At 35.3% G+C, this 27,536-nt stretch overlaps 1 protein-coding gene across 2 annotated transcripts in view; it reads right to left on the minus strand.

Annotated features, from left to right (window-relative positions):
- Nucleotides 1-27,536, minus strand: part of CEP120 (centrosomal protein 120) — a 101,551-nt gene that overhangs the window by 18,098 nt on the left and 55,917 nt on the right. For both annotated transcript variants that reach the window (XM_027874828.1, XM_027874827.1), the window contains exons 12-17: nt 25,371-25,467; nt 25,044-25,196; nt 17,563-17,652; nt 17,027-17,119; nt 4,369-4,530; nt 1,261-1,383 (exon numbers count right to left, since the gene is read on the minus strand). In XM_027874828.1, the coding sequence (XP_027730629.1) occupies nt 1,261-1,383; nt 4,369-4,530; nt 17,027-17,119; nt 17,563-17,652; nt 25,044-25,196; nt 25,371-25,467 (718 nt within the window). The remainder of the gene's footprint in view (nt 1-1,260; nt 1,384-4,368; nt 4,531-17,026; nt 17,120-17,562; nt 17,653-25,043; nt 25,197-25,370; nt 25,468-27,536) is intronic.

A 27,536-nucleotide genomic window follows, 5' to 3' on the forward strand; every position in this document is an offset into this window, starting at 1 on the left:
TGTGTGTGTGTGTGTGTGTGTGTGTGTGTGTGTGTGTGTGTGTGTGTATTATCAATCTTATCTCCTCCCACCCACTCTGGGACTTTGGTCCATTCTTACTTACCCCTTCTCCCTGTTATAACTTCCTATCCACTGGCTCCTTACTCTCTACCTTCAAATATGTTGAGATCTATCCTATCCTCTTAGAAGGAAGGAAGGAAGAGAAATAAAGAGAGATAGAAAGAAAGAAAGAAAGGAAAAGAAAATTCTCACCTAGAGCCTGCTAACCCTTGGAGCTACAGTCCCTTTCCCTACCTAACAATGACAAATTTCTTAAGGGAACAGTTTATATATTCAATGCCTCACCCCACACACTTGGGGTTATAAGTTGGCTTCAACTTTTCACCGCTCCTAACCAGCAACTTTAATGGTCTTTTTTTTTTTTAAATGTTCATCCTCCTTCAATCCTCCAGCATTCAACAATTCTTACTGCTAATTGAAACTTTCTTTAAAAAAAAAAACTACAGTGTAATAGTAGTAAGGGTTCAATTCAGGTCAAATTACATTCCACACTGCATCATATTTGTTTTTACATTGTTGTAACTGTTGTAAACTCCTTAAAGGCAAGGATTGTGTTGTTTTTTCATCTTTGTATCCCTACTATCATCACAGTGCTTTGTATATAAAATATGCATTACATATAAGTTGAATTGAATTGAATTTGTAAAGGACTCAGCAGCACACTTTCATGATTCTCTCCAAAACTTTTTAAGTCTCAGACCATAAGTAGAAAGAATGCATGATTTTCTTTTGTGTTATAAATGCTACACATATTTGATAGGTAAATAAGACACTTAAAATATCTATTGTTAAACCATAACTTGAACAAGCAAGTTTAATTTGCAGCATAATAGGGGTAAATCAGATAATTCAGAGTCAAATATGTAAAGCACTCATATTCCAAATGTCTTAAAGTCTTGAAAGTATAACTTCAAAAGCAATCTTCTTACATAGTAAGATATTCCACTGAAATAGCGCCAGTGTGGTACAATAGGAAGTGTGCTGCATTTGGAGGCAAAGGACAGCAGTTTAAGTCCCACCTCTCTGGGCTTCAGTTCCCTCATCTGTAAAATGAGAGGGTTTATATTAGATGGCTCCTAACGTCCCTTCCAACTCTAGATGTATGTTCCTGTCATTAGCATGTATAAATTATTTATTGACTAGCGTTATTCAACTAGCTTAACTATTCCCAGTGACACAGTAGTAAGTTAACTGAGGTACCTTTTCCAAGGTGAGAAGATTTATTTCTGACTGAAGACGGATTTCTGGTTTGCTGTTTTGTTGGTCCTTGAAATGCTGGAATTCTTTTTCCAAAGTTTTATATTTAATTTCAGCATCATAAAGCTATGGCAAAAAGATAAGAACAAAAAACCTCAAACAATAAAATCCACTTAATTTAATAATAATATATAAGTAAAATATTACAAAACTCAGATCAGCCACAGCTTCTTTTAATTTGGTAAATGAACTTCTTTTTAAAAGCAGACACAAAAAAATCTTTTTCAAGTGTAGTGCTTCTTAGAGAAAGTGTTAAGATAATTTTCAGTTAAGTTTTAGAATTTTAAAAATTCACTCTTAACAAGACCTTCTTTAGATTTCTAGATTTAATAGAATATACTCATTAGAAACAGAAATTCAGTGGTGTTATACTTTTTATGAATTTGATGACAAAGATAACAGGATAAGATAATAAACAAGTCAAATCAAAAGATAATATAAATCTGTAAATTATGAAAATTAACAAGGTGAGGAGTGATGGATTTGGAGACACAAAGATTTGACTTGAATCTTGTCTTAACTAGTTGTGTGACCACAGGCAAGTCTCAATCTTTCTGAACCAGTTTTCTCATTTGTAAAATGGGGATAATAGATGTAGTTGTGTATCTTACGAAGCAGTTATAAGGAGCAAATGAAATAATATTTATAAGGTATTCTGTAAACCTAAAAGTGCTATAAAATGTCAGTGATTATTGTTAGTCGTAAAAATAATAAAGATCTAAAGCATTACATAAAATAACCTTCCTCAAAATACACACAATATAAAGTTACAAAAAAGTAAACTTGCAATTTAAGAATTTTTGGGTAAGTACTACTATGAAATAAGAAAGATATATTCCTTAATAGATTTATGGATATATCAAATATGTCATTAATTAAACCAATGATCAAGGCTCTAAGCCTTTACGCTCCACTGCGTTTGAAAAAGAAAGCCAATGTGAAACCTACACAGCAACTCTAAAGAAAGTTTGAGAAGATTAGATTTTTATTTTATGCCAAAGTTAGAAACATTCTAACTAAATAGTGTACTTAAAAATCCTTTATGTAGTTTCAACTGAGGAACAAACTGAATTTTCCAGATTACCCTTTTAAGCTACAATGTCTGATACTTTGATATATTTGTGATTTCTTCACTCTAGATACTTCTTCCTTAAATGCAGGTCACAACCCCTCCACTTCTCCTCAATCTCTATAGTTCTTTTCCATAAATCCTTCTGGAAGGCTTCCTTTGATTCACTCTATGGTTTTTGGGTACCTGTACAGTACTCAGATTGTTATCCCCTCAATCTCACTATGACTGGCCAACCTTCTATTCCAGTTGCACATATATTTGATGATGACATCTTTCATAGCACTTCTCTTGCTATTGATAATAAGCTATAGCTTTACTCCCCTCACAGTGTAAAATAAATTTAAATATTTTCGTGAAAATCTAAAATATCTTAAATACCTAAGTATTTTCTTAAATTGAATTAAACAAACATGATTTAACCTTTTATTAATGACTAAAGCTCAGGTCTATCATTACAATTATCCATTATTATACTGTACTGTTAGGTCACTTCCTATACTACAGCATTTCACAGTGGCATCTCCAGGGGCTACTGAGGCGTTTTTCTGGGAGGTTTTCACAAAAGAACCACAGGAGGCCTGAGTATTTGGGTGTGCTTTTTATGTGTGCACTTACTGTCAGGCTGTCACTGCTATTTATTGCCTTAGCTTTAAAAAGTTTCTTTACCAACAACAAAGCCTGTCTCAGTTGTATAGAAAATAAAAAATTTACAGGCAAGTGAAGTCTTTAATTACAAGTAAAGTAGATAGGCGTTGATATTTTGGCTTTTCAAAGGCCTTTTTTGCTTACTTCTATGTTCCTTGTTACATTCTAAATGACAAAAATTGCCACAAGTGTGATATTCAAATAAATGCAATATTCCTGAAATGAATTTTCCACTAAAGACTCAAAACATTTCAGTATGGGTTTAGAGTAGAGAAAGGTGAAGGAAATAAACTTAGTATATACAGTCTTGTAAAAATAAAAACATAAAATGGTAAAATGTTCATACCAGCAATAGTTGCACAGTATTTCAGCTTTAATTTACCTAAAGAAGATCAAAATCAGTTGACTTGTTATTTTAGAAAAATTTTTAATGGTCAAAGAAAATCCCTCCACAATTTAAGGATACAAAACAATAATAATGAAGATTTAAGATTTAGTATTTTAAAAGAAACTTTTATAAAACAAAAATATACACTAACAACAATCCAAATTCAAAAGAAAGGCATGTCTCACTTGTTTTTACGAGTATTGTTTAGAATTCTATTTCATGTTTTAAAAATTCAAAGAGTTATCTATTAAATACGTACTATGCTGGAATATTTTTCAAATTAAAAGCACTGGATATATTTCCTACCATATGGAATTGGTCAGACTAAGTTTCATATAAAGAGCTACGAAGAAATGAAAAATAAAACCTACCAGATGCAAACCATCTTCATCTTGCAACTTCAAAAAGCAAGTGTAAATTAAAGAAGCAACTATGAATCATAATGATGAATGAATACTATAAAACAAAATCACTTTTAACTGAATTTCCCCCATCCATTTATTATTCTCCCAAAAAGGAAATAAACTCTCTCAACAAATAAAAAATAGTAATAATAATATCTGGCATTCTTATCACACTGCAAACAACATTACATGTGTTATTTCATTTGAGCTTCACAACGTTTTGAGATAAGTATAACAGGTATTATCATTATTATTATTATTCTCATTTTAAAGATGAGCAAACTGAGGCTCAGAAAGATTAAGTGACTTGACCATGGTTACAGGGTTACCATCAGAGGTGGGATGTAAACCCAAGTTTAACAATATATCTACTACCTTAGTGGTGTCAAATTTCAATAGAAATGGTCCCTGAAGGCCACACATTGACTTAGAAAACCACATATTAGCATTATCTATGCTCTTTGTGTTTTGGTTTACCTTGTTAAACATTCCCAATTACATTTAATAGGGTTCGAGGGCACAGTTTGCCAATGTTCTCTAACCTGCTGCTGAAGTCGTTGCTTTTCTCCATCCAGTTGCTTCATCTTTGATATCTCCAACTCCACCTGATGAGCACACTCCTCTTTGATTCTCCGGATAGAATCCTGAAGTTCCTGAAGGTTTCTTTCATGGTCTAAGTGCAGCTCTTTCTTCTTTCTTTGTAGCTTAAAATAAATATGTCTTTGTGAAGAAGTGTCAAATTTTGAATAGATAAGCAACCTAAATATTAAAATTTATATTATAAAAGAAATGAGAATGGAAGGTTATATTTTTACAAGCACTGATAGAGATATAATTTATGATCAAACATGGAATAAAGGAGATTATAAAAGATAAAACATAATTATGATTATATAAAAACTAAATAAACTCTAGAATGAGAAAATACATATTAAAATAAATGGTCAAAGGATATGACTTTTCAAAAGAAGAAATGGCTAACTACAAATAATCATCTAAAAATTGCTCAAAATCAGTATCAGGGGAATGCAAATTAAAAAACCTTGATGAATATCAACTCAGACACCCATCAAATTGGCAAATACTTTAAAAGATGGAAAACTGTATTAGCTTAATATGGAGGTTCCCAAACTTATTTGGCTTATTACCCCCTTAAAAAAAATATTCAGCATCCCTCTCCCTGCCCCCCCTCCCCCTCAGAAAGCTATTTTCTTTAACCCTTTAGTGGCTTTTAAAAAAAAATTTTAAATCATTTCAAAACAAACTAAATATTTTTTTTAAAATAATTCATTTTAAATTTAATAATTTATTGTAAATCTGTGGGTTTTTTTCCTGCATTGAAATTTTGATGATACAATACCGCATCAGGTAGCTATATAGTATCATATTGTAGAAGTCATTACACACACATATTCCTGCTGATGCATGCTGGACTTCCTGACAATTTGCAACAAGCTCGCCTACCAACATTTGCTTGAAGACCTGTTGGCGGACTTGACCACTGATGGATTATAACTTGCATTTTGAGTGTTTATTTGGAAAATAATGTAATCACTACGATTAAACATGTAGAAATGGTTTTTCAAAATTTTCTTCTCTTCTTTCCTTATGCTTCTACCACTCCCTTATTTTTACTCAACACTTCCCAAATGCACCCAAGGCTACTACTGCCCTCCTCCTGGATCATTCCAGCGACCCCCGGGGGGTGGTATCGCCCACTATGGGCACCTCTAGAATACATAAGTGGTATGACTGTGGACTGACCTAACCATCTTGGAAGACGATTTGGAACTGTACATGAACAGTTAATAAACTTTTGACCCAGTGACTGCACTCAAGGATTTATGTCCCAAGGATTTTAAAGACAGTGAGATCAATATGTACAAAAACATTCATAACAACATTATTTGTAATAACAAAAAAAGCTGGAAACAAAATAAGTAACCAACAATTGGGGGGTTGAGGAACAAGCTACTCACCATGTCATATGATTGTAATAAGGTATTATTTTGCAGTAAGGGATGACAGATTTAAAGATTTCATAGAAACCTGGAAACAATTATATGAAGTGATGCAGAAGGAAGAAAAGAAAGTCAGAGTAACAGACACAATGACTATGATACAAATAAAAACATGACAAATGCATGTTATATTTGTACCCAAGTACTGTTCTGGTCTCCCCAACTGCTAGTCTTCCCCTCTAAGGGCACCTTCTATCAACTCTAGTATTCTATGTGCACTTCTTGTCTCCCACATTAGAAAGTAAGGTTCTTGAGGGCTGGGACTGCTTTTGCTTTATTCTTTGTGTCCCTAACGCCAGGCACAGTGCCTAGCACACACTAATCATCAGTTGATGAATTGTCACCATGCTTTTATCCAAGTCACTGATAAAAATGTTTAAAAAGAACCAGGTAAAACAGACTCATAGAAGCACAGCATTTTTGAGCTAGAAAAGACCTCAGTAGCCATCTAACTGAACCCATAACTGAAAGAAATATCCACTATATAACATTCCCAACAAGTTACAAATAGATGGCCCTTTCCTTTGACAATTTTAGCCCCTTTATATATGTGCTTGAACATATCTTCCACCATATCCAGAAGAATATGACTTCAATCATTCCCCATCAATCTAATCTTCTACCTCTCCCTCTACAACGGTTCCTTCCCTACTTCCTTCAAACATGCCCCAGACCACATCATTCTTAAATAACTTTGCTACACCCTACCATGTCCTTAAGCTATGATTCTGTACCTCTCAATTTTTCAGCCAAAGTCTTAGAAAATGCTATCTACACTCATTACCTTATTTCCCTTAATTTTTTTTTTTTTTTTTTTTTTTTTTGCATTTTGGCTTCCAATTTCATGACTTTTCTCTTTCTACCTGTCTGACTTTTCCTTTCCAGTTCTGGAGCATCATCCATGTTATGATCCCTAACTGTGATTATTAAACAAGGCTTTGTCCTAGTCCTCCTTTCTCTACACTCACTCTCTTGGTGAACCCATCAGCTTCGATGAATTTAATTATTATCTCTGCAAATTATTCACAGATCTATATATTCAACCCTAGCTTCTTCCATGAGCTTCAGTCTCACATCACCAATTGCCTGACTACTGGACTTTCATACTGAATTCTCCAAGTCATCTGAAACTCAACGTGTCTAAAAGAGAACTCAATCCACTGACAAGTACTAATTAAGTCCCTATTAAGTGTGGATACTTTTTTAGGTGCTTAAGATACAAATATAACAAATGAAATAATCCCTACTTGGCAGGAGTTTACATTCTAATGCGACTATGACAAGTATATATACACCAATGAAAGTTGGTGCCTTCTCTGCAACTTATAAGCTTATAGAGTTGCCTAGAGCACTAAGAAGTTAAGTGGCTTGCCCAGGGTCACACAGCCATAGCCAGGATGTGTCTGAGGTGGGAATGGCCTCTTATGTCAATATATACAAATGAGTATAAGTAAAAAACAAAACGTATTCTCTTTTGCCTGCCCCCCTACAACGATGAGTCGTTGGATGAGTCCTCTTCCAAACTTCTCTATATTTGATGAAGGCACCACCATTCTTCTAGTCTCCCAGGTTTATAATCTTGGTGCTATCCTGGACTCCTCCACTCTCACCTCACAGGTCTAATCAGCTACCAAGTCATGCCATTTCTATTGCTATAACATGTCACATTCGACCTCTTCTTTTTACTTACACAGCCAACTATCTTAACTAAGGCCTTCATCACCTCTTGCCTAGATTACTGGAATAAGTTGCCCCACTGGTTGCCCTACCTCAAGTTTCTCCACTGAAATCTATCCTCCATAGTGCTTCCAAAGTGATTTTACTTAAGTGCAGATTTGATCAAGTCACTGAGCTGTTCAACCAATTCTAGTAGTTCCCTATTGCCTTTAGCATAGAATATAAACTCCTCTGAATAGCATCACAATCTTGCTTTAACTTATCTTCCCAGCCTCACTGTACACTGCCTCACCCTCCTTTTGCTCCCTCTCCTCACACTATGATCCAGCCAAACTGGCTTTTTCTGCCTCTTACATATGACAATATCTCGGTCTATGCAGTCTTTCCACTGGCTGTCTCCAGTGTCTGAAATGACATCCTCATGTCTACATCTTTTCTAATGAAGGGGAGTAATTTATAATAAAGTTGGTGAGGTAGTTTGAAGCCAGATTGGGAAGAGCTTTCAATGCCAAATAGGAGTTTAGATTTGATCCTAGAGTCAACAGGGAGGCTCTATAGCTTATATATAATATGTTTGGTCCTGAATTTTAGGATAATTTCTTTGGAAGCAGTGTGAAAGGATGGAGAGGAAAGGGAAGAGTCTTATCATTGTAATAATCCAGGTGAGAGTGAAGAGTCTGAACTAGGGTGGTGGCTGCATGGACAAAGAGAAGAGTGCAATGGGGGTTGTGGAGGATAGGTGTGAGGTACAAAATAAGAATCTGCAACATAGATTGTAATCCATCATGACTACTCGTCTCAACTATTCTAGATCACGCCTAAACCTAGGCCAGTTCACAGATTCCTAATGGCACTGCAGCTGCCACTGTGGCTGCTCAGGCGGAGGTTGGGTTATAACTAATCTAAGCCCGAAAGGCTGCCTTGCAGGGTTCAGAAGAGGAGAGGCTGGGGGAATGCACAGCAACAGGATGACTAGAATCAGGCAAATGCTGGGCCATAATGGATGAAAGACAGGATGAAAGAATAATTCCTTGATTTCCTATCACAGAAAGGTGGAATGCAACTCATTTTTCCCTTTTCAGACTGAAGGATCACAAACCCCAGCTTTGTGTCACATAGATTCCTGGGAACCAGAGTAGAAATGTTCCAATTCTCATCACAGAATCTGAAAGTGGAAGGGACTGAAAAGGCCATTTAATCCAAATGATACTTGAGTGAGGATCCCTTATACAATATACTTAATAAATGGCCACAACAACTCGTTCATGAGGACCTTCAGTAGAGGGAACCTACTACCTCTAAAAGCAGTCCATTCTACTTCTGGATAGATAGTTGTTAAGAAATTTCTCCTTATGTCAAACCTAATTTTGACCCTCCAAAACTTATACTCATACTGTGTATGAGTAGACAACCAAGATTATTTGAATTTCTTTTGAGGAGGAAGGAAAGGATCTACTAGAATATTACTATCATATGGTATCTTAAGGTCCAAATCAACAGAGTAGAAGTTCAAAGAAATTGATTCACATTATATAAGTATGCAGCTATTCTGGTAACATATTAGATTATGAAATGACACATTAAGTTCTACTTATGAATGAAGAATGATGGGGTAGATTGGAATCTCTAAGCTACCTGAAAATCTTCCTACTATAGGTGTTGAGTGGAAGCATTACAGAAGTGAATATTGAGTCAGAGTTCCCCTTGGGAAGAGGTAGGGAAGGACAGACCTCTGGTGTGGCCACCAACATCTTCAATCTAGAAAATGTCCAGGGTCAGAGTCGGCTCTGGTTTTCTTGAGGTTTGGGCCACTGATAACATACACAGGAATCTAATTTGGTCTAGGACTTCCTGGGCCATCAAAGCAGTTACACAGACCCCTGGGAATTTCAGAACTGACTTTGAGGGAGCTCTGGACTGGAAGTGGTAAGTCCTGATGCCGTGGATTTGTGGTTTACTTGAATTGTTCCCTTTTCATAAATGAAGGGGCTTCAGCAAAGTCCAGATTCTGGGCAGGAAGAGATTGGGCATCCTGTTTGAGAGTGTATAATCACTAGACCCATTCCCCAACCCTAAGTAGTTTGCCAACTGATATTTTAAAATCTGAAAGTAAATAAAAAAAAGATTTTGTGATGGAAAAAATTTTAAATGCTTTTCACAAACCTTCCACAAGTATTCAAAATAACTTATATATGAAAATAATAAGCATATGCAAATGTATATTCCCTGTCACACAAACAATAACAACTCATGCTAATTTCTTCAAAATAACCCTGAGATAGTACATAGCTCAGGTATCATTATAACCTTTTGGTAAGGAAACTGAAGTTCAGAGGACTCAGGTGACTTGCCTGGGATAATTCTGTAAAATTAAAAATTTTCCCTGTATCCACAGCCTTTACCCCTCCCAGAAAGATATCTCATAGCAAAAATAATTTTTAAAGTAAAAAACCAGACAAAGGAAAGAGAAAAAGCAAAACCAATACATACTTTGAAAAAGGCTGGAAATATAAACTCTGTGGTCCTGTGTCACATCTCTGTAAAAGAGTGAGGGGGAAATAAGGGTGTACTCTCATATCTCCTCTGGAGCCAGGCTTATTCTTTGCAATTCTGCAATGCTCACTTTCAATTGTTTTGTGGTTGCTTTTCCATTTACGTTACTATAGCATTGTGTATATTATTTTCTAGGCTCTGCTTACCTTGCTCTACATAGTTCATATTAATCTTTCCATTTATCATATTTGCCATGTGATATTTTATTACATTCATGTAGTACTGTTTGTTTTGCCATTACCCAATTTATGGACATCTACTCTGTTTCCAATTCCACAAAAAGTGTTGCTATTTGGTGCAGTGGTAGAAATGCTAGGATTTAAGTCTGGAAGACCTGAATTCAAATCATGCCTCAGATATTGATTAGCTGTGTGGCCTAGTCACTCAGGTTCACAACCTAGAGATTATCCTGAACTCCTCACTATTTCTCACCCTCCATACCCCCAAATATCCAATCTGTTGCTAAGGCCTTTGCAACATCTCTCAGACACACCTTCTCTCCTCTGACACTGCCACCACTCTAGTGCAGGCCCTCTTCATGTCATGCCTGGACTACTGCAATAGCTAAATCTGACTGCAGCTAATGCAGGGGATAGAGCACCAGGTCCGGAATCAGGAAGACTCATCTTCCTGAGTTCAAATCCAGCCTCAGACACTTACTAGCTGTGTGACCCTGGGCAAGTCATTTAACCCTGTTTGCCTCAGTTTCCTCATTTGTAAAATAAGCTGGAGAAGGAAATGGCAAACCACTCCAGTATCTTTGCCAAGAAAACCCCATGGAGTTATGAAGAATTGGACACGACTGAAACAATTCAACCACAAAGTCTGACTGCCTCAAAGTTTCCCTCTACTACAATTCATTCTCCATTCTGCCACCAAGTGATTTTCCTAAAACACAGGTCTGACTAAGTGACCCCCTACTCACTAAACTCTGGGGGCCCCTATCACCTCCAGGATCAAATACAAAATGCTCTGTTTGGCATTCATCACCTAGCCTAACTCTTAGCTACAATCTTCTTTTTCCTCATTCTCTGACACATACTCTCCAGTCCAATGACACTAGCCTTTTGATTGTTCTATGAACAAGACACTCCATCTCTTGACTCTGGGCATTTTGACTGTTATCCTGTCTGGAACGCTCTCCTTCCTCATCTTTGCCTACTGACCGCCCGGCTTCTTTAAAGTCTCAAATAAAATCCCAACTTCTAAAGGAAGCCTGTCCCACAAGGCTTAATTCTGGTGCCTTCCCTCTATTAATTATTTCTTTTTATCCTGTATATAGCTTGCTTTGTTTATATATTTGTTTGCATGTTGTCTCCCTCATTAGATTGTACTATTCTTGAGGCCAAGGGTTGTTTTTTGCCTCTTTTTGCATCCCTAGTGCACAGCACAGTGTCTGGCACATAGTAGGTGCTTAATAAATGTTTATTGATTACTTATTACCTGTCAGTTGTCAACATATCTTGGATATAAAACCCTTATTTGAGAAATCTGATGCAAAGATATTTTTCTCCATTTGACTATTTCTCTTCTTAACCAAGATACATTAATTTTTGTTTGTGCAAAAGCTTTTCTATTTCATATAATCAAAATCAGCAGTTTTATTTTTTGTAATTGCCTCTTTCCCTTGTTTGGTTAAGAATTTATTTTCTCATAGTTGTAAAGATTTATGATCTTCTCTTTTTTAATATTTAATATCAGGTAATTTTGAATTTATTGTGGAATATGGTCTTAGTTGCTCATCTAAAATTAATTTGTTGGGGGCAGCTAGGTGGTGCAGTGGATATAGCACTGGCCCTGGATTCAAGAGGACCTGAGTTCAAATCCGGCCTCAGACATATAACACTTACTAGCTGTGTGACCCTGGGCAAGTCACTTAACCCCATTGCCTAACCAAAAAAAAAAAAAAAAAAAAAGTTAAAAAAAATTAAATTAATTTGTCAGATTGCTTTGCAGCAGTTTTTACAAAACAGGGAGTTAGGTAATTTGTGTTTTCAGGTTTATAAGATACTGAGTTATGAAATTCATTGTTTCTAATTCCACCTTGTGTAGTGTGTTCAAATGATGTATTTCTCTATTATTTTTTAACTAATACCAAGTAGTTTTGATGATTACTAATTTAGAATATAGTTTGAGGACTAGAAGTACTATTCTTCCTTTATCCCTACTTCTTTTTCATTATTTCCTATTATATTCTAGATATTTTGTTTCTTTAAATGAATTTTGTTATTATTTTATTGAGTTTTACAAAGCTGTTGGTTTGATTGGGATGGCATTAAAACTATAAATTAACTTTGGTAGCATTCTCATTTTAAATTACATTGCTATGGATCAGCCATGAGCACTTGATTATTCCTCCAGCTATTTAAGTTGCTTTCTATGTTTAAGAAACACTTTGTAATTGAGTCTGTAGATGCATTTTGTGTATTTTGGTAGATGATCCTAAAATATTTTATGTATTTTACAGTTATCTGGGATGGAATTTCCCTTTCTATTACTGACTCTTGGATTTTGTTATAATTATTTTGTGATTTTTGTGAGTTTATTTTGTAGACTACAACTTTATTAAAGCTATTGTCTCAACTAGTATCTCTGCAGATTCCCTTGGATTTTTTAAGTAAACCATCATGTCACTAGCAAATAGGAGTTTATTTCTCTTTGCCCATCTTAATGCCTTTAATTTCTCTTGTGTTATTGTTATTGCTAGCACTTATAGCACTACATCCAGCAACAGCAGGGAAAGTGGGCATCCTTACCTTTATTCCTGTTATTTACTGGGAAAGCTTCTAGGGATCTTCCACTTCATATGACGTTTGCTTTTGGTTTTAGATACTTTTAAAAATATTTTTAAAATTCCTTCTATGACTATACTTTGTAGGGTTTTTAGTATAAATGAATGTTTATTTTGTCAAAGGCATTTTGTTTATTGAATTATGTAATTTTGGATAATTTTATTTTTAATATGATAAATTATGTTGTTTTTCTAATGCTGAAAAACATACTTACATTCCTAGAATAAGTCCAACTTGGTCATAATAAATGATTTCTAGGATGAATTTCTATAGTCTGTTTACAGGATTTTATGTTAAATTTTTTTAAACATTCTTTAATTATATTGGTCTATAGTTCTCCTGTGCTTTATCCTTCTCTGAATTAGATATTAAGAAGATATTGGTCTGATAAACGGAGTCTGGTAGAGTGCTTTCTTCTTCAGTTTTTGAGAATAACTTGTGCAGTGCTGGTATTAATTGTTCTTTAAAAATTTGAAAGAATTCTGTGAAACCATCAGGAGCAGGAATTTTTTTCCTTTATAGCTAGTTCTATTTGCTTTTTTGAGATTGAATATTTTATATTTTTGAAAGTATTCCTCAAGGGCAGCTAGGTGGCACAGTGGATAGAGCACCGGCCCTGAAGTCAGGAGGACCTGAGTTCAAATCCGGCCTCAGACCAAACACTTGTCATGTACTAGATGTGTGACCTTGGGCAAGTCACTTAACCCCGATTGCCTCACCAAAAAAAAAAAAGAAAGCATTCCTCTATTTGTGTGTGTGTGATCTCAAGTTTTGTTAGTTCATAACTGTACATAATAAGTACTGATATTTTATTTCTTCTGGTATTGTGATTTTATCTTGTTCCTTTGCTATTTTGTTGATGTGATTTTTTTTTGCCCTCTTTTTAATCTCGTTAGCCAAAGGCTTATCAATTTTGTTTCTTTTTTTTTTTTAACAAAGAAACAACTGTTACTTTTATTATTATTATAATCTTTTTGTTTAGCTACTTTTTCTCCTCTAATTTTCAATAGCTATTTCTTTTGTGTTTAATTTGGTTTTGCTTTTGTTGACTCTTAAGTTTTAAAAAATGCATATTCAATTCATTAATCCTCTTTTCTATTTTGTTAATGTATGTCTTTAGGGATTTAATTTTTCCCCAAAGAGCTGCCTTAGTTGCATTCCAGAAATTTTGGTATACTGTTTCATCATTATCATCAATGCTGCTCTGATCCTGTCTTCTGCTGAAGTTGAGGTTCAGAACTGGTCTTGCAATGGTTGTTAGTCTGAATCTCTCTCCTCCTATGGGACCTCGACGCTTGCAAGCTTAGCCTTCCACCTCTCTTAGCTTATCTCGGCTCAGATCTTCCACAGGATTCTGGGTGCCCCACCTTTTTTAAAAATTTTTATAGTCGTGGACTAGAAGGAGGAGTCTATAGTTGATTCTCTTTGGTTTTAATACTGTTCCTTCTGGTAGATTTTTCTTTGGGTGTTTCTGGAGGATCTAGCTTCCTCTAGGACCTAATACACTGTCTGCTTCCCACAATCCAGAGAACATCTATATTATGAAACCACATTTGTCCGTCTCCCTTCACTGGAAATACCAGTGCTCTCAGGAAACTGGTTTTAGTTCTCTAGAATGAACAGCAATAAAAATGCCATTATGGATTATAAATTCAAATACATTCACTTTATTCTATATAATATAGCATAAGGCTTCATGGTAATATATAGCATATGTTAAAAAGCATAAAAACGTCCTTAATATTCAAGGAGTTATTCAACAATGTTTTTGTTATTAAGGTCCACCATGGCATAAAGGAAGGTAAAACCAATGTCTGACAAAGGTTTTCTCCTCCTTGGACTGGAAAATGCCTAGCTTTTGGCCAAGTCTTACTGTCACCCCTAAAAAGTCCCATTTGAAAAAACAAAGCAAAACCAAGGCTGAATATTAGGATCTGTGATAACAGCAGAAGGATTTTTTTTGAATAAGCATTTATTTATGGAACAAATAGATCTAAAGAATTGGTTCCTGAATTTTTTAGGGATAAAAACAAGAGCCCAATAAAATAAATGAAATAGCAAACATATGAGGCAACTTTTCAGAATCAAAACATCTACTAGGTTTTTAGAAGCTAAACAGGTTTAAAATATGCTGGTTGGCTAAAATTTATAAGCTGAATTTAATTATGCAGTGTTAAGCAACCTGAGGGAAGAGACTGACTTTTACCCCTTTCTGTATCCCAAGAGTTTAGCACAGTGGCTAGCATATAATAAGTATTTAACAAATGCTTACTCATTAACTGATAAATAAGGTATAAGTAATAATGACACAGCATTGGTCTCAAACAGCTTAACCTAGAGACAACTTTAGTGAGGACCAAAAAACCCCCATGAACCACGGTTGACATCTTCTGTTCACAACAGAAAAATAAAAATTTATCAGTTAATACTGTTTAATAAAATCCATGCTAGAAGGTTAGAAATGTAGATTTGCACCAAGAAGCTGTATGGAAAATTAGCTGGGAAGCATGAGATCAGACGTGATTTCCATTAGGCTTTATGTTTTGTTCTCCCTTGAACGTGTGATTGGCCTCCCTTACTCAAGAAGAGCTGAGAATAGGATAGGAATCACAATGTCTTGGCCAGCAGTAGTATTAATTTCTCTGCCCAGAACCTACTTACTTGTTCTATCCTGAGAAGTCAATTAGGAAAAGCTTTCATCCTTCAATAGTTGTTTTCATCTTGTCACTCCCCTTTTCAGAAACTAACAATGGATTCTAATTGCCTGACAAATTAAAAACTACTAATCGTGTACTTCAGAGATCTTCACCTCTATTATTTCCTAGCTCATTATTCTCTACAAATTAAACCACAATGGGTTCTTTCTTGCCAAAACTTCATATCTGCCATTTTTCCTATCTCAAATATTTATTTCTTTAAACTACACTTTAGTACTTTGTGTAAAACATGCATGAAACAGATACATATTCACCCATTTTGATACCAGTTACTCTAGCAACTACATTAGCATTTGTAAAAAGTATAAATGGTAATATTTTAAAATAAAATATAAACATTGAAACCTACATATTTCTTTCTGAAATTATCTCAAGTCCTCAATATGAACAGAGAGGAAAGTGGAATAGGAAAATTAAGTAGATAATCTGCCTAATATGGGAAAAATGGGTCACCTTGTTACTATTCATCTGAGAAAAAAAAAACAATTCAATGCAATATCTTATTAAAAAAAACCCTAGTTAAAAAAAAAAAGGAGAGTGTCTTTCACTCTATACTTTGAACTACCTGGACACATCTATGGTGTGGACTAAGCACCTTTTGGTGTCTAGGCAGCAGTAGCTTATTTTCTTTCTGGTGATTGAGGTACAGAGAACCTGAAATGACCTTTTTTTCCTCACACAAGTCAAACTCTTTCCAAATTATTTTGAAACCAACTGAAGCAAAGATATAAATCTAGCCACATGAGGTATCTCACTCAGTTAATATTTTTCTTATTTTTTCTCAACTGTTATTATGTTAACAAATTCTAGGGTTTTTGCAGGTTAAATATACTCATCTTCCAGAAGCCACCTTGAAGCTCACGGTCCCACTGTCTTATCAGATAATTTATAATGCTGTTATAGTCATTTGTCTGCTTGTGTGGACTAGAGACTATAATAAGGAGGCTGCTGTCTCTCTTTAATAAGAGATAATGATAATTTTTAACTGTTCACCACAAGAATGAAACAGGGTCTGTAAGACTACTTTAAATCTTTAATCTCTTCAACTCTCCCTAAAGAGGAATACAAGATGGTGGCTTTTTTTGTCTACTTGTTTCCATGAATTTTCTTGTTTAGTGAAAGATAATTTGGGAAAGAACCAGAAATATAAACTGCTTCATATTTAACCTGTAATTTCTTCTCTTCAACCTCCCTTATCTATTAACTCTTCCTTATTCCATAAAAAATCATAATGCTTCTAATGGGAACTGTAAGGGAAAGATTACTGATTCATATTGAAAATAACTTTTTCACCTATTTCTTATCACCAAACACAGAAGATATATTTTGAATGTGAAAGCAACAATTTTGTTCATGCTGTCAGAAATCCAGATTACAATGAAGTATGCTGTATACACATTGATACATGTTCTTCTAAAATTAAGTATATGTATGGTATACCTCTGATTCTGCATTGGAAAGCTGTTGTTCACGCTTCTCTAAGTCATTTAAAGTTTTCTGAAGTTTTCCTTCCAAAATAGTGTATTCTGCTACCTGAAAATTATATTTAAAAAGTTATTATGTTAATTTCCTAAGAAATTTTAAAGATAATATTTTATTATAAGCTTTGTATAAATCTTAGAATCACAGAAATTCAGAATTGAAAGAGAAATATCAGAGAACAGAAACAATCTACTTTCTTGACCTTTTTAGATTTATCTTATTTTTATTTTTTTTAATTTTTTTTTTTTGTAGGCAATTGGGGTTAAGTGACGTGCCCAGGGTCACACAGCTAGTAAGTGTCAAGTGTTTGGTCTGAGGCCGGATTTGAACTCAGGTCCTCCTGACTTCAGGGCTGGTGCTCTTTCCACTGTGCCACCTAGCTGCCCCTGACTTTTTTAGATTAAAAAAAAAAACTCAAAAAATGTTGAAAAAAGATGTACAGTTATAAATATGCTTACAATAAATAAGGACCAGTTGATAAATAATTTTATTACCTTTTTCTTTACTAATGATTCTCTTTCTCTATCCCTTTTCTTCCATTCCTCTGCAAGAGCTTGCATGTGAGCTAGTTCTCTCTTTTTCAGCTATTGAAAAAAAAAGCACAGTCAGGAAAAAAATAGAAACAAAAACAATCTTGAATAAAATCATGTAATTATATTTAAGCTAAATAGCAAACAGTTATCTCCAAAAGATTTCTTTAAACACTCTAATTCAAACTTTTTAAAAAATGTGGTAGTTAAACTATGTAAGAGTTCCTGTAACCATCATTCAGCAGAATACAAGGCCTCTTATTTTTGAATATGCAATATTAGTACTATAAAGAAACTTACTTTAGAGCAGATCATCCTAAATTATTAGCAGTCCTCTGAAAAAGGCCTAGAAATGAAAGGAAATTAATCCTACCGCAATTTCCCTGGCTTAATTTTCTAGGTCCTGAAGTAGCCCTGGATATCTTGAGGTGGGACAGGTAAGAGGGAGCCCTCGTAACTGATTTGTGTTCTTTGTAGACAGAAACTATTTTTTATTTTAGTTTCTATGTCCCCAGAGCCTAGTCCAATTCTGTACACACAGTAGGGACTAAATAGATGTTTGTTGAATTGATTCACAAACATTTTTCATTGTCATTTTAAAAGCTATAAAAAATTCTATTATAAGAAAGGAAAATATAAGGCCCTAGTGGGACATATATATGCTGGTTAAATAAAAACAAAGCAAAGAAGACTGGACCACAAAGTAGTGTAATCAGTGCAACAGTACAAATATTCAGATCCTATGGAATCTGTAAAAACTGCCAAGGAAATGAGGTCTAACTGTATGATATATTTAAGAGGCAGAAATAGCACAGGAAAAAAAAATCCTAATATTTATGTTAGTTATTAGCACACTCAAATGGATCTGTGACCTCAATGTTTGGGGTATTTGCATCAGAGATACAGAATACCACCTATTCCTACTCATTCTAGAACTTTTGACCATGTTCTCCTAAAGATTCACCATAAAGCAGTCTAGCCTATATGATGGAAGCCCTTCCTTGCTTTATTCCATCAGCCAGTGGGATATTCTGGCTATCCACTTGTCATTCCTCATTCTTGCTAGAGAACCTATCCATTTTCTCTTTGTCATTGAATTCCTTGAAAACATCCTTTACTTTGTTTTTATCAGAGTTTCTCCCCAAGTTATAGCCTGCACTTGCCCTACATGAACCTCAAAAATGCCCTCTGTGTGGTTTTCAGCTTTAATTCTTTGGAGACAGTGGTATTCTATGACTCACTGTCACACAGCAACACTTTGCAAAATGTTAGTATTGAAAAGACAGGCCTTTGCTTTCACAGGAAGCTTAGGGTCAAGTAAAAGAGTTCTGTAATATCCTAAAAGCAATTTGCTCTTACCCTTCTTATCAACTCTGGGCTGAGCTCCTTGTCCATCTGTACTAACACTTTGAACAATCTCTAAATGGTGTCCATCCAAATGGATGTTGAAATTTAGGCAATAGATATTCTTCATCCAGGCCAAACTTTTTTGTTTACAGAACTCTTTCAGATTCTCTGCTGTGCCCTGGGGCTTGATGGAATGGATCACTACAGCATGATCCACAAACAGGAATATTTAGAGCAAAAAGGTCAAATAGGGCCTCTAATGCTCCCTCAAAACCAGATTAAAATGTTTAACAAAATAAGAATATAATACAACATAGACAATATTAATTTGTAGTTTTCTAAGTCAATATATGGCCTGTAGGGAATTGTTTCTATTTGAGTTTGATACCACTGATCTAGAGGATTTCACTTCTGCTTCAACTCTGCCTTGGATCTCTCCCACCAATGGTGGAATGCATTTGGGGAGACTACATCTCCCTGTTTTATGCTTGGCTTTTATTTATTTTTTGGGGGGGAAGTTCTCATGTTTATTGGGCGTTTTTCCCAAGGGTTGGGGCTCAGGCATCTCCCACCTTCTGGCTGCAGAGTGGATGTAGCTGTTCACATCTATTGCCATCTGTACTGCCCCTGTCCCCTACAAAGATCTTGCTGCCTTCCCTGCTGCTGCATTCTCCTAGAAGCGATCCCGCTCTCAACTAAGAGCATGAGCTCTGTGAGAGCAAGATTGTCTCGTGTTTGCTTTGTATCCCCAGTACTAAACACAGAGCTTGGGCTACAATTAGAAGCATTTAGCTTTTCCATTCTGTTTTTACATTAAACCAAAATCTTACTCTGTGAAACACACACTCCATTGCTCTTGCTTCTGCCCTGTGGGGCTGACCAGAGCAGTCCAGATCTTCTTCTATAGGACAAACCTTCAGAGACTTGAAAACTACTGTTATGTGTGTACGTATATGTTTGTGTTCAAAATTGTGTCCTCTAGGCTGAAGTGTGGACCTATATTTACTATCAGAGGGTCACTGAACAGGGTTTTGTTGTTACATCTTTCAAAGCATCTTCAATTGGGGCAGCTAGGTAGCACAGTGGATAGAGCACTGGCCCCGAAGTCAGGAGGACCTGAGTTCAAATCCGAACTCAAACCAAACACTTGACACTTACTAGCTGTGTGACCCCAATTGCCTAAAGAAAAAACAAAAAACAAGCAAACAAAGCATCGTCAATGATCTTATATAGATGGGAGACACATTATATGTATATGTATATGTGTGTGTGTGTATATATATATATATCCATATATGTGTGTATATATAATGTGTGTACATATATACATATACACATATATACATATATACACACACATATCTTGCTATAAAAGAGGCTTGTAAAATGGTGTTCTGTTCTATTGCCTTAAGTACTTTTTTAATAATCAACAAACAATAATCAGAATGGGATTTTATATTCTCTACATTTTTTAGTTAATTTTGAAATAGTAAAGATGTGATTATTGAATATTGCTTACTAACTGCTGCTTGTTCCTTTACAATTCATAAAGAAATGACTATAAAAGATTCTATATAGAAGAGAAAGTAGGCACATAAATTGGTAGTTATTGACGGATCAACAACCAATTGGTGGTCAGTGACCTTCTTCCCATTCTCCTCCCTGCTGATATTGACAAAGTCTGAGATTTTTTTCACACCTCTGGTATCTTCCTTCTCAAGACACCTTTTATATGAGTCCTTATGATTTTTCTGATCATAGCAAAGTTTCTTAATTTCTCTAATTGACTGCACTCACAATGAGTGCACTCATCTATAGATAGCAGTAACTCAATTGTGAGTTTAGGGCTGATATAAAATATATCTGAAGAGAAAGATACTAAAGGTATAGAAAAATTTCAGACCTTTCCATATTGGAGGGGAAAAAAGGTCACTGACCAACAAAGTGATTGTTGATCAATCAATAACTGACAATCTATGTGACATATATATAGCTTCTTTCCCAGTCTTTCCTCACTTTAGCTTCATTTCTACCTCCTCTAATGGCGCCTCAAAGACTGTGATGTTAGAGTCTAAGTTCCACAATCCTTAACAGAGAAAACAATTTATTAAAATGGCTTTCACAAATCTTTTCCACTTTTTCCTGTTTGTAGCTCTTCTTTTACTTTCAATCCTGAATGCCTCTAGGAGGAGCCTGCTTAGCTGAATATCTTGCCACATTTTCTATAAACTGTTTTCCTTATGCTGCTTGTCTTTGTTCTATGAGCTGATACTTCTCAATGAACATCTTTTTTTTATTAAAATTTTTTCCATTTTAAATATTTTATTTTTTCTTCCAATTACACGTAAAAATTTTTAACTTTCTTTTTTAAAATTTTGAATTCCAAATTCTTTTCCTCCCTCTGTATCCTCCCCCCTCATTAAGACAAGCAATTTGATATATTTTATGTGTGCAGTCAGGCAAAACATATTTCCACATTAACCATGTTGTGAAAGAAAATATAGATCCACCCCCCCCCCAAAAAACTAAGAAAAATAAAGTTTAAAAAAAAAGTATGCTTTGATCTGCATTTAGACTCCATCAGTTCCTTTTCTAGAATGGACAACACCTTCCCGCTTCAGTCCTTCAGGATTGTTTTAGATCACTGGATTGCTGAGAATAGCCAAGTCACTCAGAGTTGATTATCATACAACATTGTTGTTACCATGTACAATGTTTTCCTGGTTTTAATGAGCATCCCTCTTAACATTTTACAGATGAGTTTATCTTCTAACTCATATTGCATTTGGCCGCCATCTTTCTCCATTTGGCAAGTAAGTCAGATGACTGTAGACTAAGGAGTTTTCTGGGTTCTTTTGGGTCCCTTGTTATGGCAATTCATTTACATCAGTTAAACTTCTAGATGAAGTTGTTACAGTCGTTACCAAACTGTCCATTTTTTTGTCCCTGGCAACCTATTAGCAATGTAAGATTTTAAAAATGCTTTACAAACATTTTTTTTTTCATTTGAACTTCAGAACAACTGTGAATGACTACTACAACTACTTATAGGTAGTATTATTCCCATTTTACTGATGTGCAACTGAGGCTTTGAGAAATTAAGTAACTTTGCCATGATCAGAGAACTCATAAGAAACAGAAGCTGAACTTGAACCCAAATCTTTACCAATTCCAAGCTCAATTCTCTTTCTACCATACTCTAGTGCCTCAGTAGAAACAGTGATGGACCTAGAATTGGGAGGTCCCAGAGTGTGAAACCAAGCTCTGACAATTCTAAGTGTGTTACCTTGGAAAGTCACTTTTTCTTCATGTGTAAAATGTAGATGAGAATATTTACAACACCTACCTATCACCCAGCATTGTTGTGAGGAAAGTGTTGTATATACATCAAAATAATGTATACATTTTTTTTAATTATGCACAATCATATTGCTTGATGGGGGGGGAGGGGCACAGCCAAAAACTGAAAACATGTCTGAAATTATAATGGAAGTCAATAGCAAATGATCTAATATTCACTTTAAATAAAAGTAGTCCATAAGGAACCTTGTTTTTCGCTTCTTTTGTTTCTGTTTATGGCACTTAAGAAGAATGCCGAGACACAACACAGTTAGCATGGTTTAACTGAAGGAACACTGAGCTTGGAATAAGAAAATCTGTACTAAAGTCCTAGCTCTGCCATGTACTAGCTATGTAACTTTGGGCAAGTCACTTCCCCTTCATGTGGCATAGTTTCCTCATCTATAAAATGAGGATGCCTGACTAAGTGATCTCTAGAGTCCTTTCCAGTTCAAAATTTTTGATGATGCTAAGTTGGGAGACAAAGGTTGGAATCTTAACTGTGACAATTATTAGCTGTATGGCTACAGGCCAGTCAAATACCCTTTCTGTACCTCAGTTTCTTCATCTGTATAAGAGGCAGCACAGACAACTTAGATTCCCATACTATTTTGGCCACACATTGGGTATGTGATCCTGAGCAAATCACTTCACTTCTGGAGTCCCTCAGAAAATTTTCTAAGACTCTAAGTCACAGAATAGCTACACAGATCTGCATCAGCGGAAGAGGTTCCCGACTAGAAATCCCATATACTAAAGAAATCACAAGGCTGTTCCAAAAAAAATAAAAAAGGCAGGAGTATGTACCCTTGTATTATATAATACTTTCTGTGCTAGAATAATTTTTACAAGAGTCTCTTGTCATGTACATTGGGCTAGCTTTTCCCAAGGCCCTATCCCAAGCAAACTGGGCTAGCTTTTCTGCCAAATCTATTGAAACTGTTGAGATTTAATTGGCCCAGAGAACTAGGCTTGAAGGTGGAGTTTTCTGGGGCCTAAATACAGGAGCCAAGGCATGAAGAGTTAGGAATGCCTCCTTCCTTTAATACTGTAAGGTAAATGAAAAAGCAAAAAACTGCACCACAATGAATCAATGCTTAATTCTTACTGAATATCTTTCCATACTATGGCTAAGTCCACTTCCTTTTGTTAACTGGTAAGGTAATCTATACATGTCTCTTCTGTTCCAGGTTGAAACCCAAATCATATAACACACTAACTACTTATATCACTGGACTGTTTTGAAGAAAGCACTATGTGTCATATAGCTAATAAAGCCTTAACAGGTTATTAATATAAATGTGAATTATTAATTACTGACATGACCAGTCTACCTTACACACAGACAAAGTTTGTGGCTTAGATTTTGGGAGTGCATATGAGTGGAGAGTAAGGAAGGTTCCAATGCTCTACTATCTATGAAAATACCCATGGGAAGGGCAATCCATTCAACCATTAGTAAATTATCAGTCATTTTCACCTTAGTAAGAATAAAATATCTAAAAGCAGAAAAGAAGAGAGCTCAAGGGAAACAGGCTTGATGGGTAAAGGAATGGAGAAATTGCCACCAAGTGAAAAAAGCTATTGAGAACAGCAAAAACAAGTTTCTGGTGGAGGGGGACATGCTAGATATGGTGTCAGAGGACCTGGGTTCTAATTCTGGACATGCCACTTACAACTTGTGTGACACCAGGCAAGTCAAAACATCTCCAGACTGCAGCTGCCTCATGTGAAAAATGAGAGGATTAGACTGGATGACCTCTTGAGTTTCACTTCAGTTTGAAATCTATGATGCGTTCTCTTACTTCACAATTCTCTCTATAGGTAACTCTGCTTGTTAGTGAGCGAAGGAATATATCTATTCTATATAATACAATATATATAACATGTATATAATATAATATAATATAATATATAATATTCTATATCCAGAAAATAAAGCCAACATTAACAAAAGATACTATGGTCACTTCCTTAAATAATAAATATTTTGGAAAGAAGAAATAAAGAAAAGTTTTGATTTAATCATAAGATTAAAAATATTAGGGTATTTAAAAACCAAATTAAAGTTGACTAGTTAAATGGCATTTTATATAGTAAACAAATAAGCATTTTGCAAAATGAATGGCCAGTTCAGATTACTGTATATTTAATACACACTAAATGATTCTTTGCACAAATTTGATCCTGTGCAAATAAGTCATTTAAGCTCTCAGTATCCTACACAACACTCTGCGAGTAAAGATGTAGAACTGGTGTAGCGGAGCTTTCTCACTGGGAGCTCCCTACTCCAAGGGCCTGGCAACAAAAACAACAAAAAAATCCATGTATGGCTAAGGATTTTCTATTAGTCACGATGGCTCAGTTTTTGAAGTTAACTAAAATCTATTGGAAGACAAGTAGTACTATATAGAGTTATCGATATATTAGATTACAGTCAGCCACACAAACAGTTTAGCCAATTATAAATAGAGCAACTGCTTGATTTTCTTTGTGAGGGCAGTATGATGTAGTAGAAGGAACATGGATTAAGAATCAGAGGATAAAGTTCTAATCCTAGTCATATTTCTGAGCTTCAGTTGACTTATCAATCAAATGCAGATAGCATTTCTATCGTCTCTCCTACTAGAGCTGTTGTGAGCAAGGAAATGGATTTGAAAGTGCCTAACAAATTAGAAGTATAAAAGTGCTATTCAAAACGATAACATTAAAACACAGGAAAGTAGGAAAGATTCTTAACATGACATTAAACAAATAACCTGATTTTCAAAAAGGTCTTCTTGCATTTCTTTCCACATCTCTAACTCCAGTGCTGCTTTGTATTCTAGAGTTTCTCGGGGCTCTGCCTGTGTTTCTGTAACACAAAGTGGCGCTTGAGGAGAAAGTGGCTTCTGCTGAATTGCAGCTAAACCCTAGGGAGGAATATTGAGAAAATATCTTAACCAAAAAGGTCCAATGACATCAGGAACCTTTAAAAGTAAGAACTAGTACATAACTAAAAATATTATGTATGTGTATGTATCTATCTTTTCATACATGTACATATTCATATATACAGATATCTATGTATGGGTGTGTATATATACCTGAGCTGATTCAGATATCAATATTTCACGTATTTTCACAAGTCCATGGTCTTCTAGAGTCAATGTATAAGAAAGATCTGCTATCCTGTTATTTGTCCTATAAATAAAAAAAAAATCTTACAATTTGTAATATAAAATTCCTAACATAATTTTCCCTTTTGTTTGAAATCTTATTATTTGAAAGCAAAGGTTTGAGGAGAAACAAGGAGCCCATATGCCACTGCCCTGATACCACTGCTGCTGAAATAAAGATAGCCTTTTAGGTGGGCTCAGTTAGCGATTCCCATGCCACTTTAGTCTCTTGGCTTTCCACCCTTGCCTTAGCTTTTCCACTCCTATTTCCGTTTCCCTAAGTGACAGACTTCAGGACATTTTAGACTCCAGGACAAGTCAATAAAATATAGACATTCACTGGGACTCCTGTTATAGATTTCCCAGATGGAAGTTCCATGAACAATTTATCCAACTCCTGTACAGCAAATATTACCTAGCACCATCTGGCAATCTCTACAACTGCTGAATTTGAGCTGCTTCTCAAGGGATTTGAGGGATTTAAGGGATTCCAGGAAGTTATAGAAAAAAAAAAAGGAAACAGAGAGAGAAGAAATGAATGGATAACTAGGTCAACTTTACCCAGATTCTCGAGTTTTTATAAATTATAGATCTTTGAAAAGTCCTATGAGTCCACGAGGTATAATTTCTCATTACTGTTGCCATAACAAATGATACATAATATAATGATACTTAGATTAATAGATAAAAAATAAAAATTGAGTCGTTATCAACTACTTAACTTATTCAGATGGATCTACTATCGTATCAATGTGAATATTTCCTCTGCCAGTGCATATCACAAACCCTCCATGCCTTCTTAATCTGTATAATTCCTGTCCATATCTTTCCATAGAAGACCTACCCAATGAATTGGAGGTTCTGAGATTCTAACTAGACTAAACTCTGAAAGGATGGAAATTGAGTTTTATTTAAACTTTATCTTCTCACTAAGGCATCACTCTGGTTCTTTTAATATTCTGAGTATACCAGTGTAAGATCTGAGCTGTCCATTTTTTTTAACCTGCTCTTGATAGAAGATCACCTTATCTATTCTAGTTTCCATATCCCCTGGTAATATACTCTGGCTTACTTATCCCCATCATGTATCTTTTCATTTGAGTCATTTATGATTTTTATTCTGAATCTCCCCATCCTGTTACCAAGATGGAAAGATACGGCCTCAGTGGGTTCAGAATTATGGAATAATCATTAATCTGCCCAAATCAACTTAGAGATGAAAAGCAATGTGATACTAGATAGAGAACTGCCCTAACAATCAAGAAGACCCACCCCTGACACATCTGGGCAGTGTGGCCATTGGGCAAGTCACTTAATGTCTCAGAGCTCTAGGCTAGAGATGACTGACGCCCAGGCTCTCCAGTGCAATAGGAATCAGATTAATATGTAACAAAGAAATGTTTAACAAAATAAACAAAATACAATATAACATAGATAGCATTAATTTGTGATTTTCTAGGTCAATATGCCTCCTGCAAGGATTTGTTTCTCTGTTTCTGACACTATTGTTCTAGTTTAAGACTATAAACTAAAGAGATGGAGGTAACCTACATTGAGAGAGGGGCTCTCCTCATCTGGAAGGTCTCTATACCAGTTAAATCACAAGTACAGTCCCTCTATAAACTTGAAGAAAGACAGCTTCACATAGTAGATGACTTTTAAGTTCTTCCTCTGTGTGACCATGGGCAAATCAAATGGAAATGAAGGCCTGCACTGGGATGGTAGCCCAACAAATGTTGCCAGGACAGAACTTGACAAGATTTGGTAATTGGTTAGCTGTGAAAAGTAAGGGAGAGGCAGACATGCAGAATAATATTTGTACAGTAGGCAATAGTAAATGAAAAATGAGGACAACTGAATGGAAAACCAGAAGTATAAGCTTCTGACTATAATTGGTAGGACTATAAAGTCACGGTTGATGTTGGTTGGTATTCGCAATAAAAAGCCCAAAATATGTAACAAAGGCACTCACAGAATACTGCCTGGCATACAGCAGGTGCTTAATAAATGTTTACTGATTGAAAAAAAATAAACTACATATCTTTTCATAATGCCTGATATAGTACCCTACACATAGTAAATGCCTAATAAATA

Source organism: Vombatus ursinus, unplaced genomic scaffold (genome assembly GCF_900497805.2).
Source record: "Vombatus ursinus unplaced genomic scaffold, bare-nosed wombat genome assembly UNPS02014807.1, whole genome shotgun sequence".
Lineage (NCBI taxonomy): Eukaryota > Metazoa > Chordata > Mammalia > Diprotodontia > Vombatidae > Vombatus > Vombatus ursinus.